We start from the raw sequence: 18,484 nt of genomic DNA, 5'->3' as shown, positions 1-18,484 counted from the left end.
CATGCTGCTCAGAAAATCCTGCCATTTACAGAAGGTCTAATGTTTACAGCATTACATCATCCTCGTAGCTAGCATGGTTGAGGTGATCCAGGGGAAAACCTTCCATGGAACAGTTCTTCAATCACAGCACCCTCTACAACTGTTGTAATTGGATGAAAAATGTGGGCTTATTTATTACCAATACTTATGCAAATCCTTAAAGTTGTAGAGAGTGTTGTCACTGGAGAACTGTTGAAATAGCAACCAATCCAGTTAGTGGAATTTCCCCATGAGGTTTCCTGCTGTGTCACCTCAACCATTGTAGTGCTAATCCTTCTACACATGCTGGATGGTTCTCAGCTTAGGCAGCCTGCGTAAAGTAAACCTGCTTTGTCCTTCACCAAAACATTTTATTATTAGCTGCCAGTGCCGAGACATCCACAGTAATCTTTCATCTGGTCAATTTGAGGTAAAGGTAATGGCTCCTACAAGCCCTCACTGCCTCCTTATGTGGCTCCCATTAGTGCTAAAGCAATAACCAAGGTTTGAGTCTGCTTCAAGTTAGCTTTAACACAAACTTCCAGAATACAGACACTGTCCCCGTGACTTGCCCGATAGACTGTAGTATATAAACCTAGCAGCCGAAGTCTGTTTCCTGAAGGGTTCAACTCACCTGAAAAACAATCTACAAATCATAAAAACCAGGCTCACCATTTAGTATGAAATCTTCATTTATCAAAACAAACAAACAGCAGCATGCTACGAGCCCTTCATCAGATGTGAAAGCAGTGCTTTGTCACACCTGATGAACGATTTGTAGCCCAAACCATGTAGTGTGCTTCTGCTGCCACTTCCTCTGACAAATGATGGCTTCATGGCCAGCCTTGTGCCTCCTTTATTTGTGGATTTCACACAAGACAACCTTTTTTCAGATTAGTAAAATCTAGCAGGTGTCGAAAGTTTTAGTCTTCATATCAGAATTGCTGTCAAAACAAAATTTCCTCTACTAACAATATTGCTTTGAGACCATGCATCTCACAAGGAAAAATGCAGGTTTAAAACTTTCATCTGGGTGTTCTGCCTAGGCACTGAAGTTTGAAGTCGGATTCACAAAAGTAAAATTAGTGAGGTTTTCTGTAAAATGCACATTATACATTGCATACGCAGTAAGGATTGAAATACAATACATACAGAGGGAGGATATGTATACATTGCATAGGCAAAGGTATAGGAAGACACACAGCACAAATGACCAGGGGGAAGAAGGCAATCCAAGCCCTAGGACAAAAACCCATTTGGTCTCAACAGTTATCTTTTGATCCTGTTCAAATGGGCTCATCGAGCTTATTGCAGGCACAGGAGCCAAGAACACATTGCTTTGACAAGAAACTACAAAGGTAAAACAAGTAATATGTTGCCTTCATTCATTACTGCTGTGAGTAGGAAAGCTTGTCAGTCAGGGGAAGAAAGGAAACTTAAAGAGGAACTGTAAGCTCAAAATAATTTATTGCCAGCAGGTAGCCTATACCCAATTTATAGATGAAAACTCAGTATTTTCTGCTAGAAATTCAGCATTTTGCTGGAATTACACCTTTAAGTAGGAAGCCACTCCCCCTCATGAGGCTGCTCCGCGGCTGTATATTCATTAAGCTTGTGCGCATTGCCTTCTGGGTAGTGACATCATGGGTTGCTAAGGGGGAAAAAAAACAGCAGTCCTCACTGTCATCAAGGTGGGACATGTGCACGAGGCAGAAGAAGTTTATCTTGCAGCCTCCGATGGGATGATTGATCATCCCTCTCTGCCCTGTGAAGCTGCCGCTGCCACTATCAGGTCAGCGACATGTGTTTAACTCTCCTCATCCCAGCTGGAATCCCTCGTCAGCTCTTCCTACAGCCTCCGATGATCTTATAGCTCTGCCTGCATGTCATGTGCATTTACCCGACATGCAGGCAGAGTTAGATCATCGGAGGCTGTAGGAAGAGCTGACAAGAGGGATTCCAGCTGGGATGAGGAGAGATTAATGATGCTAATCCTGCATTCAAAACGTTTTCTGCTGCCATGGTTTGGGTTTATCACATACCTTAGGAGCACTGGCCCTTAATAGCCATTGCCATTCAGTTGCATGCTGGGGGGGGGGGGGGGGGGAGGGGGGGTGTTCTTTTTATCTATAATATATTCCTCCTCTTCCCTTTATTTTTCCTGCCTAGCTGAAACATGATCCTCTGCTCACTTGAGTTTACAAGCAAGGCTGAGGTGACTCAGCGATTGGACGAGAAAAGAAAAAAAAGTTAAGGGAAGGAATGACATCAGTATTTAGCCTCAAACTGTGTCAAAAGACATGGTTCCCACCAGGAACAGAGTTCTCTTTATTTACTATATAGAATTCACTGAAATCAAAACGTGGACAGTACAATACATGTAAGTAGATCAAGTATTTATCTACTTATATGTGGGGTTTTTTCCCTGGCATAGTATGGCTAATACTCCTGCTTTAAAGAGAACTTGAGACGAGTAAAAAAAAAAAAAAAAAAAAAAAAAGGTTTTATACATACCTGGAACTTCATCTAGCCCCCTTCAGGTAGATCGGTCACTCACCATCCTCCTCTGCCGGCTGGATCCCTCACTAGGTGGCCCGGTAATTTTGCAAGTTGGGGCATAATGTGTATGCAACCACAGGCCGCGAGTGCCCCATCACGCTCCCATTGCCCCGATGGAAAACTACTGCACAGGACACTCCTGGCCGGGAGAGCGCACTCGGCTGGACTGCGCCGACTTGCAAAATTATCGTATCCACCTGGTGGAGGTTGCAGGCGGTGGAGGAGGATGGTGAGGGACCAAATTGCCTGAAGGGGGCTGGAGGAAGCCCCTGATGTGTATAAAAAATTTTTTTTTTACTTGTCTCAGGTACACTTTAATGTTTGTGTTGCCTAGAAATGTAGAATGAGAATAGAAGTACCAGAAACAAGCAGCCGACCTATCTGAGGCGATGCTGCCTAGTTTAATGTTTATTACCTTTGCATGAGAGCAAACTAAGGTTTCAGAAAGCTAGGCATACACACATAAAAATTTTCCAGCCGATTAGATCACTTTGATCAAACCTGCACAATAACTAATGTCCCCAGGATTTCTGATCAATTCACTTTTAATACAATTCTAGACAGTTGATCGATGGAAAATGTGATCGGACATGTTGGAAAATCTCCATACGATTAAACAGGGAATCACTGTCAGAATAGCATTGCAGTAGTGTGAGTAGTAGAAGTGAAGCTGGATAGATTTCTGCTTGAGATCAAGTGTGCATGTGGAAGTTATTGATCACTAACCAACTGATTCTCCATCGAGGAGGGATCAATCTGCTTCCCATATTGGGTCATTGTCAATCAGTGTATGTCTAGTTTTACCATGGTGAAGGCTTAGCTGCACTGAATGCCACTTGGTCTTTGGCAGTAAAAGCATCTGATAAAAATGATTTAGCAAGGAATGAGTTAAAGTCCTACAATGGAATTTTTCTATACACCTACCCTTAAACAAACTTAAATTAAACCTTCCAGAACTGAAGTATGGGAAAGTGCTGTTGACTTGTTTCAATTTTCAGCATAGGTAGCAAAGAAGGGCACCCAACAAAGGTAGCCAGATTAGCTCCCAGTAAAGTAAGCCATATAAGCTAATCAGTAGAAGTAGCCAGAATGGCCTCCCATTATAGGTAGCCAGACAAACCCCCCCTATAGGTAGCACCTCTAAGTATAAGTAGCCAGATTAGGTCCTCCCAAATGTTGAGTAGTAAGTGGATCACTGGAGAGAAGTGCCATACCTCTCCAGGCTCCACCCAAGATCTACCTTTCCATGCATCTGGGCCTCTTAGCACCCCCTCTCATCACATAACCCACGTCGCTAAAGAGGGTGCTGTAATCATGGATACGCGGACGCTAGAAGGAGGTGGTCTGTGGAGCCTAGAAAGTTATGTCTCCTCTCCAGCGCTCCACTTGCTACTCTGCAATTCAGTGGGCCAAGTGCGGGTCTCTATGATGCCCACTTCGGACCCTCTAATTGATGGCTGAGACCACGGGCCCTCCGTTGCTGCAGTCCCAATAATAATAACAATAATAATAATAGATAAATCCAGTGAAAAAAGCCTATTAAAATCGAATGATCAACTGGCATAGCTGATATGGCTTATATGTTTCTCCAAGAATGTGAGCATGAAAAATTCTTAGAGGCTTTCCTGACTAATACACTAATCTTTCCTGAAATGCATAATTCAGAGATACAATTATGGTGATCGTCATCCTTGACTTGTTTAGCTAGATCACTCATTCATTCAGAGTATTAATATTTCAACAGTAACGACTCAGCATCATTAAAGCTGCAGGATAACCTTGGAAACTATGACAAAAAAACGCACCCCTCTCAGACTCCAGTGTTTCAGATCGGGGAACAGGTGACTTCAAGGACCCAGCTGGGGCTGTCTTTTCTCCACCTTTAGAGCTTTCCTTCTGTTTAGACTCCTTTAACAGATCTCTCTCTCGAGAAGACTCCTTCTCCCTTTCCTTGTCTGCAGCCAGTTTTGCCTCAGTAGCAATCGTAGCAGCTTTAGACTTTTCTTCCTTCTGAGATTTTTCTTCTTTCTTTATTTTCTCCTTTTCTTTATCAGATTTTGGTGTTTTTTCTTTGACGTCTCTTAGCTTTTCTTCTTTATTTGCTCGATCTTCCTTTACTTTCTCTTTTCCGTCTTTCCCTGGTGCCTTGGCCTCTAATGAAGCAACTGGGGTCTTCTCCTTTTTGTCTTTCTCTTTTTCTTTCCCAATTTTATCTTTATCTTCTTTTTCTTTAATAACTTTGCTGGAAAAAAAACAACAAGAGGATGTTGAATGAAAGCGCCTGTTTTACCAAAATTTATTTTTATGTAAAAATTCTGTATCTGATGCCTATATGGACATTACATAAATATCCCCATAGAAAGCTTCATATGTTCAACATCTGCTGTTCACATCAGATACTTTCTACACAACGGGAGATGTGGCCCTTAGCAGCCATCTCTATCATAAGACAAAGCAAAATTCTATAGCTAGTACTTCTAGTAATCCAGGGAGCAATTATAACAGGAATCCCAACAAAAATTAAAAACAGCGCTCACACTAATTAATATGATACTATAATTACAATTACCAGTGACTTATCTATTAGCATCCACTAGGTATCAGTGTGCCACCTGTTGCTATGAAAACATACTACAACACACATAAATCCTTCAATAAACAATATTAGAAGTGGTAATACAGTCCAGGGACTAAAACAATTCTATTTCAAATCATTGATGAGGCTTGCGCTTCTGTTCAGAAATGAGTAAATTTCCACAAGAGTTCAACATAGATTATTCAGCAGCGCTTCCTTATGTTATTCCTCCACCAGATATCAATCACCCATCAGGAGTGCGACTCACCTATTTTATATGCTACGATCACAGTAGCACATACGCATGTGGGGCATTAAATAGGTTCCCCTCACCTTCCACGACACATCTCAGACCAAATGGATATGGATAGCAGCGATATATCAAACTTTGAGTTCATACAACGTCTCACACCTTAAAACAGGAAGCAAAAGCTCCTCATTGCGCAGTATAGTTAAAAGTTTAAAACACTTTATTTAAAATTGCACTCACATGGTATTTGCAGTATGTCAGCTTTTGGAATTGTTACAGCGGGTTCCACCCCGCGCGGTCTCCCGGGCTGACCGCCGCGTTGATTCACCCTTGCTGCACGGTATCACCGGCTGTACTGCCCTTGTTCCTGCGTGTCCACTGCGTCGGCAAAACTCCTCCCTACCAGTTTCGTCATAAGGTATGACTCATTCAGGGGATCCCCTGAATGAGTCATACCTTATGACGAAACTGGTAGGGGTGGAACCCGCTGTAACAATTCCAAAAGCTGACATACTGCAAATACCATGTGAGTGCAATTTTAAATAAAGTGTTTTAAACTTTTAACTATACTGCGCAATGAGGAGCTTTTGCTTCCTGTTTTAAGGTGTGAGACGTTGTATGAACTCAAAGTTTGATATATCGCTGCTATCCATATCCATTTGGTCTGAGATGTGTCGTGGAAGGTGAGGGGAACCTATTTAATGCCCCACATGCGTATGTGCTACTGTGATCGTAGCATATAAAATAGGTGAGTCGCACTCCTGATGGGTGATTGATATCTGGTGGAGGAATAACATAAGGAAGCGCTGCTGAATAATCTATGTTGAACTCTTGTGGAAATAACAGGAATCCATTCAGACTCCATTTGTGCTTTCGGAAAATACCTGCATATAAAATCTGAATCCCAAATCTGGTTACAGTAAAAAAACACAAAAAAAACCCACTTAATCCTGATCATGTCAGAGGCCAGTTTCAAGTGAAATAAATAAAAAGTAAAATCCATTCACTACTTGGAGAAATAGACATGGAATGGAATAGACATGGAGGTCATGCTTTTTCAGGCTGCGGAAGGGGGGGATCAGTTGCTAAGGGCCTTAGGTCCTCATTATTAATCCTCTATGAAGTAATGGAAGAGTACCCCCACCAACAGGTGCTTGGTTTCAAAGAACTGGGAAGGAAACAGTCAAATTAGTCATTTCCAGAGACCAGCACTTCAAACAAAATCGCAAAGTGAGGAAACAAGCCTGGAACAGATTATATCTTGATGCTACTGGTAGCAAGGATCTCACACCATTTGAGATTTCCATATAAATCCCCATTTTGGTAGTTTTTTTTCTTTTTCTTTTAAGGATCGAAGTTAGGGAAGAAGCGATACACATCTATCCTGTCAAATACTCTATAATTGAACTCCAGAATTCCTTTCTGGTCTGTATTGCTTTAATGTCCCAGTGCTGAATGACAGCTAATTGAAGTCCTGAGATGTAGCTGCTTCATGCTGGGCAATGAGATAAAAAAAACTACTGTCTTTCAATATGCTTACAAGACCCTCTCCCATAAGGTGATGCAGGAGACTGAATGACCTAAAAATGCTCATTTCGAATAACAAAGTCTTTAAAACAATATCAAGGTAAGAATTCACAATATGAAAGTGTCAAGGACCCTGCTAAATGCCGGGCTGCTTTTGTTATTTGAATTTAAAGGGGCACTACAGCGAAAAACTGTAAAATTTAAAATATGTGCAAACCTATACAAATAAGAAGTACCCTTTTTCCAGAGTAAAATGAGCCATAAATTACTTTTCTCCTATGTTGCTGTCACTTACAGTAGGTAGTAGAAATCTGACAGAAGTGACAGGTTTTGGACTAGTCCATCTCTTTATAGGGGATTCTCAGGGATATATTTATTTCCAAAAGCACTTAGTGAATGGCAGTTGCTCTGTCCAACTGCCAAAAAACTGTAATGAGCAGGGAAGCTGGTCAGCATCATTGTTTAAATCCTTTTTCAGGAATAGCTTTATAAAGAGTAAAAGCCTTGCTGAGAATCCCTTATGAAGAGAAGGAGTAGTCCAAAACCTATAACTTCTGTCAGATTTCTACTACCTACTGTAAGTGACAACAACACAGGAGAAAAGTAATTTATGGCTCATTTTACTCTGGAAAAATTTACTTCTTATTTGTATGTTTGCACATATTTTAAATTTTACGGGTTTTTTTTTTTGCTGTAGTGCCCCTTTAATTCCACATTAAAGTAGACCCAAATTAAAAATACAAGATTTCAGAAATAAAATCTATTTTCTAAATTCTAATAATAAATAGCGACCTTTTTTCAGCTGCATGATGACAAATATAAAATATTTTACATTTATAGTAGGAACCCCTCCCTTCCTTTCAAATTGCCGGGATTTTTCCGGCAAACTGGTGGAGTAGATGGTGTCCGGCAATGGAGGAATTGCTAATGGCTGCCACCTGTATAACCCTAGCTATGAAAAAGAGAAGGGTGAAAAGCATGCAATGAAATGATCATAGGTTTGAAGGAGTGTTTATTTCTCTTTGCATGTGTCAGAGTGGTGCAACTAAATATTTTTAATTAAAAAAAATGTTTGGTTTGGGTCCGCTTTAACTATAAATCTTTAGCATTATGTTTCATATATGGCACTCTATAGCACACATAGACCTGCAGAACACATACCTGTTTGAAGAGCTGTTTCCATTGTTTGTTGCAACTTTTGGTGTTGCACTTGCAGCTTTGTTAACAACTTTTAAAGCACTCTGAGATTTTTCCTTTAATTTTTCTATTATTCAAAAAGAAAAAGATAAAAAAAAAACACATCAAAAACCACACATCACTGAGCATTACAATTAAACACACAGTGGGTGATTTATTAAAACTGGAGATAAAGAAAAGAGCCAATACACTTCATCTTTCCACAGTCTTAACTTTTTAACAGAGGGCGAAAACAACTTGCAAGTCTAGAAACCATTCAGTACATTTTCTGTACACCACATGGAACCTCATTATGGTCAGATTCATCATAGATACATCTGGAGGAGTCCTGATTCCAAAATACGATTGGTTTTAATGGGCAACTGCTGTACTTTTGTCTTTACAAAGCAGTCTTAGGGCTGGCGGACACTCGGGAGCTTTTTCAGCGCTTTGCTGATCACCGGCGATCAGCAAAGCGCTGTGACTAATGCATCCCTATGGGATCATTCTCACAGCGTTTGCGATTGCATAAATTGCAAATGTGCTGTATGCAGCATTTTTATGGGCGATTCTATTGAATGGGAATCGCAAATCTCGGTAAACAGTAAAGTTTTGTGCCGTAAAATAGCCATGACGATTCGCGTTCACAGTGTGAACCTGCCGTTAGGCCTGGGACCCAGAAGCATTGCTTTTCTAAGCCCTTGCTAATGTAAAGCTATGGTTTGTTTTTTTAAATCGCATACCTCAAGTGGGATCACACACATAGCAATACATTAGCAAGAGCTTTCCAAATCCCAAGCACCCAGTAAAGGGGGGGGTTACAGGCCTACCGGGATAAACTGTAACAAAAACTACAAGAACATTGTGAGTTGAGCTGTGGAAACCTCATATTTCCAGTATTTACACACCTTAGTTTGCTACTATGACTGAGGGATCATTCCCACTAGTAAAGACTTTGCTGTTTTATGAAACGCAATAACTTTGAATTACGCAAGCACATGCCTTTAGGAGATCCATTTATGTTTTCCCATCAGTGCGGTGAGATATAGTGCATTTAAATGCACTGCTGCAGCATTCGTGTACATTAAATGTGTGGGTTCAATGCTCCTGATAAAGCATTTAAACGCACACACCCTAAACACTAACTGCAAGCAGAAGCATAAAAAAGTCATTTTTCACCTGTAAGCATGCATTGTAGTGGCAATGAGCCATTAAGTGGTTAATTTATATGATACACTATACTAATTACACTTCCTGTTAGGTTGCCGGGGCAAATGTGTGAGTTGTAGAAGAGACCCATCTCACAGGGACCTCATGACTTTTATATTTCCACTGACAAATAAGCAACTGGGAGGAGGGACTGCATCTTGCAGGATAGATTGGCCTACTCAATCCACGTTTTTGTCCACATGGGCACCACTTCTGTAGATATGGGGATAGCACTAGGCAGCACCACCCCTTAGATTATTAGTGGCTTTTACAATTAAGATGTTCAGGCAACAAAAGAATAGCTGTACTTTTGTCTATAAGCAATGCTAGTCTGAGCTCAGTTGCAGCTATTATAAAGCAGTGTGGAATGGTTCTTACAGCTAGTATAGTACAATGGGGCTAGAATTATTTCATCAGGATATTCAAAAATAATGTTAAAGCACACACACACACACAAAAAAAAAAAAAACCCCACTACTGCAGATTAAAACAGTAATGCCAAGTACGAACTACTCAGTGCAAGAGGGGTGGAGGGAGGAGGGTGGAGGTGTTTTTATTGTTTAAAAACGTTTTAAAGCACTTTCGGTTTGTCTATCTGGATATCCAAATAGGTCGGATATCCGCGGATAATGCGTCCGGATATCCGCTAAAAGGTCGGATTCTGCTATCCAAACCGGAGTCGGATATCTGGATATCCGGATCAATTCGGATTTTAAAAAGTACTATCTGAGCATCCCTGCTCATAATACATAACATAAGATGCTTTTTAACAATACAAATAGTGTATGCGCATGCCCATAAGTTTTGTAACGATCGTTTTGTAACGATCTTTGTACATACATACCTTTTTATAACGATGGTCGTTACAAAAAATCCGCCAGGACGGATCGTACTTTTCCAACGAGATCAGTCGTTGGTGTTAATGATCGTTTGCGTCTTTTTTGTAACGATAGTCGTTTGAAATGATCGGGGAACGATAGTTTCAAACGACTATAGTCGCATGTGTGTATGCACCTTAAATAAACCCAGTTTATCTAACCTTTCTTGGTAAGTGAGACCTTCCATCCCACATATCAATTTAGTTGCTCGTCTCTGCACCTGCGCTAAAACTGCAATATCTTTCCTGTAATGAGGTGCTCAGAACTGAATTCCATATTCCAGATGTGGCCTTACTAGAGAGTTAAACAGGGGCAATATTATGCTAGCATCTCAAGTTTTTATTTCCCTTTTAATGCATCCCAAAATGTTATTAGCTTTAGCTGCAGCGGCTTGGCATTGCATACGATTATTTAACTTGTTGTCGATGAGTACTCCTAAGTCCTTCTCCAAGTTTGATGTCCCCAACTGTATTCCATTTATTTTGTATGGTGCTAGACCACTGGTACAACCAAGATGCATGACTTTACATTTTTCATCACTGAATTTCATCTGCCATTTATGTGCCCATATAGCCATCCTATCCAGATCCTGTTGCAATATGTCACTATCTTCCTGAGAGTTGATGATTCTGCACAATTTTGTATCATCTGCAAAAATAGCCTCATTGCTTTCTACTGCATCTACTAGGTAATTCATAAATAAATTGAAGAGCACTGGACCCAGTACAGACCCCTGTGGTACCCCACTGCTAACAGTCACCCATTTTGAGTATGATCCATTGACCACAACTCTTTGTTTTCTGTTCATTAGCCAGTTCCCTATCCACAGACTCTCACCCCCCAGTCACGTCCCCAGTCCTTGCACCCTCAACTTTTGCAGCAGACTTTTGTGTGGAAAAGTGAAGGCCTTTGCAAAGTCCAAGTAGATCACATCTACAGCATTCCCAATATCCACATTAGCGTTCACTACCTCATAAAAGCGGAGCAGGTTAGTCAAACAGGACCTGTCTTTAGTAAACCCATGTTGATGCTGAGAAATAAGATTATTTTCTACTATGAAGTGTGGTATAGTATCTCTTAGTAACCCCTCATATAGTTTGCATACAACTGATGTTAAGCTTACAGGTCCATAATTTCCTGGATCGGAGTCGCACAAGATAAGATAAAGGGGTTTATCTATAACTGAACTTAATTCCCTTAGGACCTGAGGATGCATGCCATCCAGGCCAGGTGCCTTGTCCATTTTTAAATGATTTAGTCTTGCCTTCACTTCTTCCTGCGTTAAAGGGAACCTTAACTGAACGGGGGGTAAAGAGTTTTACTTACCTGGGGCTATTACCAGCCCCCTGCAGCAGTCTTGTGCCCTCGGAGCCGCTCTGGAATTTTCTGGTCCCCCGCTGTCACTTAGTTTCGTTTTTGATGACTCACCAGTCGCCGGCCGCCATGCGTAATATTGGACGCATTCACCAATGCAATTAGCGCTATTGCGGACAATTGCATACAAAAATACGCGTTGCCGCATTCCGCACGCGTAGATATGCGACAACGCGTATTTTTGTACGCGTTGCAGTCCGCAATAGCGCTAATTGCATTGGTGAATGCGTCCAATAATACGCATGGCGGCCGGCGACTGGTGAGTCGTCAAAAACGAAACTAAGTGACAGCGGGGGACCAGAGGATTCCAGAGCGGCGCCGAGGGCACAGGACTGCTGCAGGGGGCTGGTAATAGCCCCAGGTAAGTAAAACTCTTTACCCCTGTTCAGTTAAGGTTCCCTTTAAGTATTTAACCATTTCAGCCTGCGGGTATTTTTCATCTTATGGACGATAGGAATTTCCCCCTTTCAGCACTCCTCCCTTTCATTCCCCAATAACTTTATCACTACTTATCACAAATAAATTATCTATACCTTGTTTTTTCCGCCACCAATTAGGCTTTCTTTGGGTGGTACATAATGATGTTATTCTAAATGCATTTTGACCGGAATAATACAAAAAAATTGAAAAAAAAAATATTATTTCTCAGTTTTCGGCTATTATAGTTTAAAAATAATACATACTACCATAATTAAAATCCACACATTTTATTTGCCCATTTGTCCCGGTTATTGCAACGTTAAAATTATATCCCTAGTATAATGTATGGTGACAATATTTTATTTAGAAATAAATGTGCATTTTTTCAGTTTTACATCCGTCACTAATTTTGAGCCCATTATTTAATAATAAAATGCTCTCTTGACATAGATATTTTTTTTCCCTATATTCAGTAGGTGTATTTTACTATTTGGCCACAAGATGTCACCGCTAAGCAAAATTCTATGTAGCGTACAATTACGCTACATAAGATACAATGTATTGTTACATTGTAACAAGTGGAAGCGACGTAGGCTTCCATCGGAAGCCTCTGATCACAGCGGCGGTTGGGAGATCATGAATAGAAACATTGTTTCCATTCATAAATTTAACGATCAGGCGGCGGAAACCAGCGAAATTGACAGACTTCATTTACAGAATAAACACTGTTTTTGAACAAAACCAGTGTTTATTCTCAGCGGACATGCTCGGATTGGCACAGGGGACTTTTGTCCCCTGCAGCCAATCCCGCCTGCTAGCAGCAGCAGCGCGATCGCGGGCATCTGCCTGCAGGATCGCTTGCAGACCCCCCCCAAACTGCAGGGACGTGACTAGTGCATCCCTGCGGCTCTAGCACCTGCCGCTGCGGACATGAAGCTCACGTTGCCGCGGCTGAAATGGTTAATATTACAATTGGAAGATTGTGACTCTTCTGCATCTGTAATTTGCAACAGTGATGTTTCCCTTGTAAAGCAAAGAAAGCATTTAATAACTCTGCCTTACCTTGGTCATCCACCATTGAGTTCCCACCCTCATCCTTTAGGAGTCCAATACAGTCAAACTTTCTTTTTTTGGAGTTGATGTACTTGTAAAACTCCTTTGGGTTAGATTTGATATCCCTAGCGATTTGATTTTCAGCTTCAATCTTTGTCAGCCGAATTTATTTTTTCACAACTTTTATTGCACTCCTTACAATTGCTTAATGCAGCAGTGGTCCCCTCCTGTTTTAGGACCTTATAAGCACTCTTTTTCCCCTTCATTGTATCTCTAACCTTTCTATTCATCCATAGAGGCCTTTATTCCTAGACATTTTGTTTCCATATGGGATATACATACTACAATATTGATTGAGAATAGGTTTAAAAGCTTGCCATTTCCCTTCAGTGTCCTCCCCTTGTAGCACATTATCCCAGTTCACCAAACTTAGTGCCTGCCTAATTTGATTGAACTTTGCTTTTCTAAAATTCATAGTGGTCCTGGTGCCCCGCAGCTCATCAGTCACCAGATCAAACGTTCTCATGTTGTGACCACTATTTCCCAAAATGTTCTTGAACCTGCACATTTGATACATTATCTTGTCTATCAGAAATGATCAAATCCAGTAACACATTCCCCCTAGTTGGTTCTGTTACCATTTAAATCAGGTAACTGTCCTGTAGTGATGCCAGAAATCTGCTGCTTTTATCAGAATGGGTAGCCTCAATATTCCAGTCAATGTCTGGAAAGTTGAAGTCACCCATAAATTTGACCTCATTTTTACTTGCAGCTTTTTCAATCTGCTGTAGTAATTGTGGTTCTGCAGCTTCATACTTGAGGTAAAAATGACAGAGCCTGTTATGTTAGCATTAAATACTTACCTGGACCAACGTCTCTGGGTCACAGATGATGCTCCGCCCCCTCCTAGGTAATGCAGTCACGCCCATGTTTCTGAAGACTGCTTAAGCTCTTCAGAAACGCTCCTTTGCGTTCCCGCAGCTACGTAGATGGGCGTAGCAAGAGCGTCGGCAGGTATTTTGAAAAAATACAGGCCCACTTCCGAGGAGGGGTGGAGCAATCACCTGCCTGCAGGGATGACGCCAGGACAGGTAAGTATTTAACTCCATCACCCTCCAAATTCTCCATCATTTAGACAGAGCATGTAATTTTTACTGAAGGCACTTTAAGTCTGCTATAACTTAAGCAATGACTGAGTCTGACATCTGAATTGATGTCCTTACACTGACTGTATTAGAAATCCTATGAAAGTTCATTACTAACCAGCATCCTCAGCAGTGCTTTCTTCAGTCTTAGCTGCATTCAGCAGGACAGATGCAGACTGACTGACCGTGCCTGGGCCATTCTGTACCGCAGCTGGAATAACACTCCTGGCAGGGGCATCTTTGTGATGAAATTCATTCTCCGGTACCATGAAAGGTTTCCTGCTTTTCAACTGTCCAGAGTAGCTGCAATTCGCACACAATGTTAAACACAACAAGAAAACCAAATAGTAAACACAACAGAAACCCTGTGAAGCTTTGTGACCATTCCCTGGCTTATGAGGAGAACCGTGTTCAGAAATAAATAGCTCACTGCACCCAGAGTGATGTGAAAAAAGGCCCCTAAAAGTTTCCTTCTAGGTGTAGCTGTGAGGCTGCACACAGCAGTTATAGTAGACATTCATAAAATATGAATCAAATTTCAGTGTTTGCAATAAACTCAAAGACAAGATGTTTTCACCCTGGAAAGCTTCAATTGCACCACAAAGCAATAAAGGAAACTACAATTTAAATAACTTCTGGGACTAACAGACTTGTGCAGAGGAAAAGGAACTCAAAATACAACTGCATACAATGTAGCTTTAGCAGTGGGGTGTGTGTGTGTGTGTGTGTGTGTGTGTGTGGGGGTGTACAGCGAGCAAGAAAGGACAGATTTGCTGCAGTATGCCAAATCGCTAGCTTTACTATCATACAAAGGTATCTATTTGTGGTTAACATACAAAAGACCACAATTTCTAAATAGGAATCATCTCAACAAATAGCTTCTAAAATAGAACTTTCCAGGGTGATAGAGAATCCTGTCCACAGCAGATTTTCCATATATTAACAAAATAGAGATGGTAAAGCATTTATACGCTTTCAGAATGCGCCTTTCACGCGTATTTTACCCCATGGCCAATGCATATAGATCAGGTCGTTTCTCCTTCTCTTCCTGACAGATTTTGTGCACCCTTCGTTCCAGAGCCTGTCCCAGATTCAGGACTTTGGGATACCACGGTAGAATTTTGGTCAATACAATTAGAATATTCCTAATGTGTGTAAACTCGCCCGTTTCAAGGCAATGAACGGAGGCCTGTAAAAAAGAGAGGTTAAAACTATGAGTGAATGTGACTGAAATTTCAAAAAAAAAAAAAAAAAAAAAAAGTGCCTAAATAGTTTACTTCATCTTCTGGACTTGCACAACTAAACCTTGATGTGTAACTTCCTACAATACATCATGCAATATCACTCTCACCGAGCTGGAACATTAGCCGACAAGTTTAGAAGCTATCCTCATATTTGATAGGGTTTTCTGGCTACTCAGCTTAGAGACCTTAGAAGAGGTCGGGTTCTTTACCAGAATTTCCCAACATGGGCTCTTTCCAGGGTGGATTATTCATTCACACATTCTACATTCAACATACAGTAATGCTAGGTACACACCATACACTTTTCTGTTAGATTATTCTGTTAGATTTACCTACAACATGGAAAAAAGCTATCTGGCAGGTAAATCTAAAGCCGCATCTACACACGTAGATGCGGCCGCGATGCTCCTTATCAATCGAGCCACTGATGCGGCTCGATTGATAAGATCCAACAGGACGGATCTTGCTTCCGCCGATTCCCTACTCGCTCCCCGCGAGGGGACAATGGCAGGGAATCGAGCGGAAGATAAGCGGCGCCGGCGGTGAATCGTATGCGGCGAGCGGGGACGCGGCGGGTACGCGGAAGAGGCGATCCGGCGGCTAATTGAGAACGATCTATGCATGTAGATGAGGCTTAAGAGAAAATCTAACAAAAAAATTGTATGGTATGTACCTAGCATAACACCGGGGGTAAAAATTTTTATATACGACAAAGGAAAGATATCAAATTCACTGTCTGTTTATGTGTATTCTTGTGATGCTTTTTTTTCCAATCACAAAAACACCATGTAATGGTTGTTGCTTGGATACGGTATATTTGTACTGAATGCATTACACACATTATATTTTACAAAAATCTGCACATGGGATTCATTATTTTAGTACCATGAGATTGCAGTCATGTTTGGATACAGTGCGTTCTTATTGATAATCTACAAATTTTCTGAAATTCCAGATACACACACACACACACACACACACACACACACACACACACACACACACACACACACACACACACACACACACACATTATATATATATATATATATATATATATATATATATACATATATATACACACACACACACACACACACACACACACACACACACACACACACACACACATATATATATACACATCTTTTTGCAATACGTGGTTATTGGTAAGTGATATTGTATTTTATGACAGAACCCCACTGAAATTATTTTTAATTTTATTTTTTGCCTAAAAGTTTTTTTATATTCATTTTGAGTTGTGCCCTTTAATAAATTATGACTTGTTTTGAAACTTAAACCAGGTGCACTTTTGTCATTTTGGGCCAAATACTCTTCCTCTTTTTTAGCGGACTTGAAAACGCATATGGATGCGTTTTCAAGTGGCAGAGATAGGCGGTTCCACTCACGGGCATTGCCCAATGCAAAAAAACATTGTTGTACATGCGATATGGTCCTTGTATTATTCTGTTATAGAAGTTTGAAACCAAGGTCCAGGCATTTAAGAAATACCCCTGAATACACCTTGACAGGTCACTCTAATCTACTGCAACACATTTCAGCTGTAATGAAGTAGCCACATGGCTATACTGATTAAATAATCTAAAAAGAGGCACAAAGAGCGTACAGTCAACAGCCCCACTACATGCTTCCCACTCTGAATGGGTTGTAGTTTTCAAGCTGCAGCTCACTGTTACAAAACTGGTTTCAGGTGAGTTGCTGAGCTCTGGCTCATAAGAAACCACCAACGGCTAACCATATTCTCAGCTACCATCATGCTGTGCAGTCCAACAGCAGTAACACTATTATAGTAAACCCAACAGCTATTACAATTACTGGTATCAGAATTCTGGAGGTTTGTACCAAAGAAATGTGAAATTTGGAAAATCTATATAAAATGATTACTTAGACGTTTATAAACACACACAATGTTGACAACAGATGAACATGTCATAGTTGAGGTTTTGCAACTGCTGGAACCTGGGCTTAAGCTTAATACAGGTTGTCCCCGATTAACGAATGAGATAGGGGCTGTACGTCTGTTCTTTACCTAAATCCGTTTTAAGTCAAAACACTGTACCATCTCTGTCTCCTGTACCTACTCTGTGCTTCCAGAGTCCCCCCCCCCCCCCCCCCAAACTATGTCACCTCTGTCCTCCAGTGTACTGCTTGAAAATTTAATTTTACTGTTTTTTTCTTAGATTTTTTTCAATTGTTTTTCTCAAAAACTGCAAGGTGTTTTTGAAAAAAAAATGCACTTGTTATCACAGAATTATGATATTTATAAGTATGTATGGAACTCCCTGCCTCCACTCATTAGGGCAGCCCCCTCCTCCTCTGGCCTACCACCCCTCACAAGTGCTCTAAACCTGCAGCTGAACTATGGTCCCCTACCTTTCGTGTACCTACCTCTCCCTCTAGATTGTAAGCCTTTGTGCAGGGTCCTCCTCCTTTTGTTTCCTACCTGATCATGCACCTCGATTACTGTGAACCCATGCTTTGCATTTGAGTGAACTCAAGCCTAATCTCCATGCTCCCATCCAGTGACTGACTAAGCATTACCTTGTACTCATACTGTGCTGCATGATCTAGTCTTTCTTGTATTCCTGTATTGTCATATTGCTGTATGTCACCCCTAAATACTGTCTGTAACCTAAACTAATGTCCAGCGCTGCGTAATATGTTGGCGATTTATAAATACAATAAATAAATAAAAGCGTACAAGTGTATTATACTTGTTACAAATTTTTACGATAGTGGTGCTTTAAAAAAAAAAATCCAGATTTTATTTTAAACCTAAAATTACCTTTGTTAATTTATAATGCCACTTGTGAACCACGTGACGGAAATTCTCATAATCCAACTGGTCAGCCTTGTTACCACCATCAAAGTTCGACGCCCTTAATATTGTGACAAATCCTGGATAGCTTCCACAGTCCTGGAATAGAAAAAAAATAAAGTTGCTTTAAATATTAATACAGAAAGAAGCAAAGTAATAAAAAACTAAGACGTTTGTGCGTCTTAATGATTCACGGGCGCTGAGAGCGTTCCATCCT

At 40.8% G+C, this 18,484-nt stretch overlaps 1 protein-coding gene across 1 annotated transcript in view; it reads right to left on the bottom strand.

Moving 5' to 3' along the window:
- The window catches only part of THOC2 (THO complex subunit 2), a 202,565-nt gene that overhangs the window by 60,577 nt on the left and 123,504 nt on the right, over window positions 1-18,484 (bottom strand). Inside the window, exons 27-31 of the mRNA XM_068251182.1 lie at window positions 18,235-18,366; window positions 15,189-15,373; window positions 14,303-14,487; window positions 8,091-8,193; window positions 4,383-4,819 (exon numbers count right to left, since the gene is read on the bottom strand). Coding sequence (XP_068107283.1) covers window positions 4,383-4,819; window positions 8,091-8,193; window positions 14,303-14,487; window positions 15,189-15,373; window positions 18,235-18,366 — 1,042 coding nt within the window. The remainder of the gene's footprint in view (window positions 1-4,382; window positions 4,820-8,090; window positions 8,194-14,302; window positions 14,488-15,188; window positions 15,374-18,234; window positions 18,367-18,484) is intronic.

Source organism: Hyperolius riggenbachi, chromosome 8 (genome assembly GCF_040937935.1).
Source record: "Hyperolius riggenbachi isolate aHypRig1 chromosome 8, aHypRig1.pri, whole genome shotgun sequence".
NCBI classification, from domain to species: Eukaryota; Metazoa; Chordata; class Amphibia; order Anura; family Hyperoliidae; genus Hyperolius; species Hyperolius riggenbachi.
Note: the sequence above shows the minus strand (reverse complement) of the source record. Positions and strands in the feature narration are given on the sequence as shown.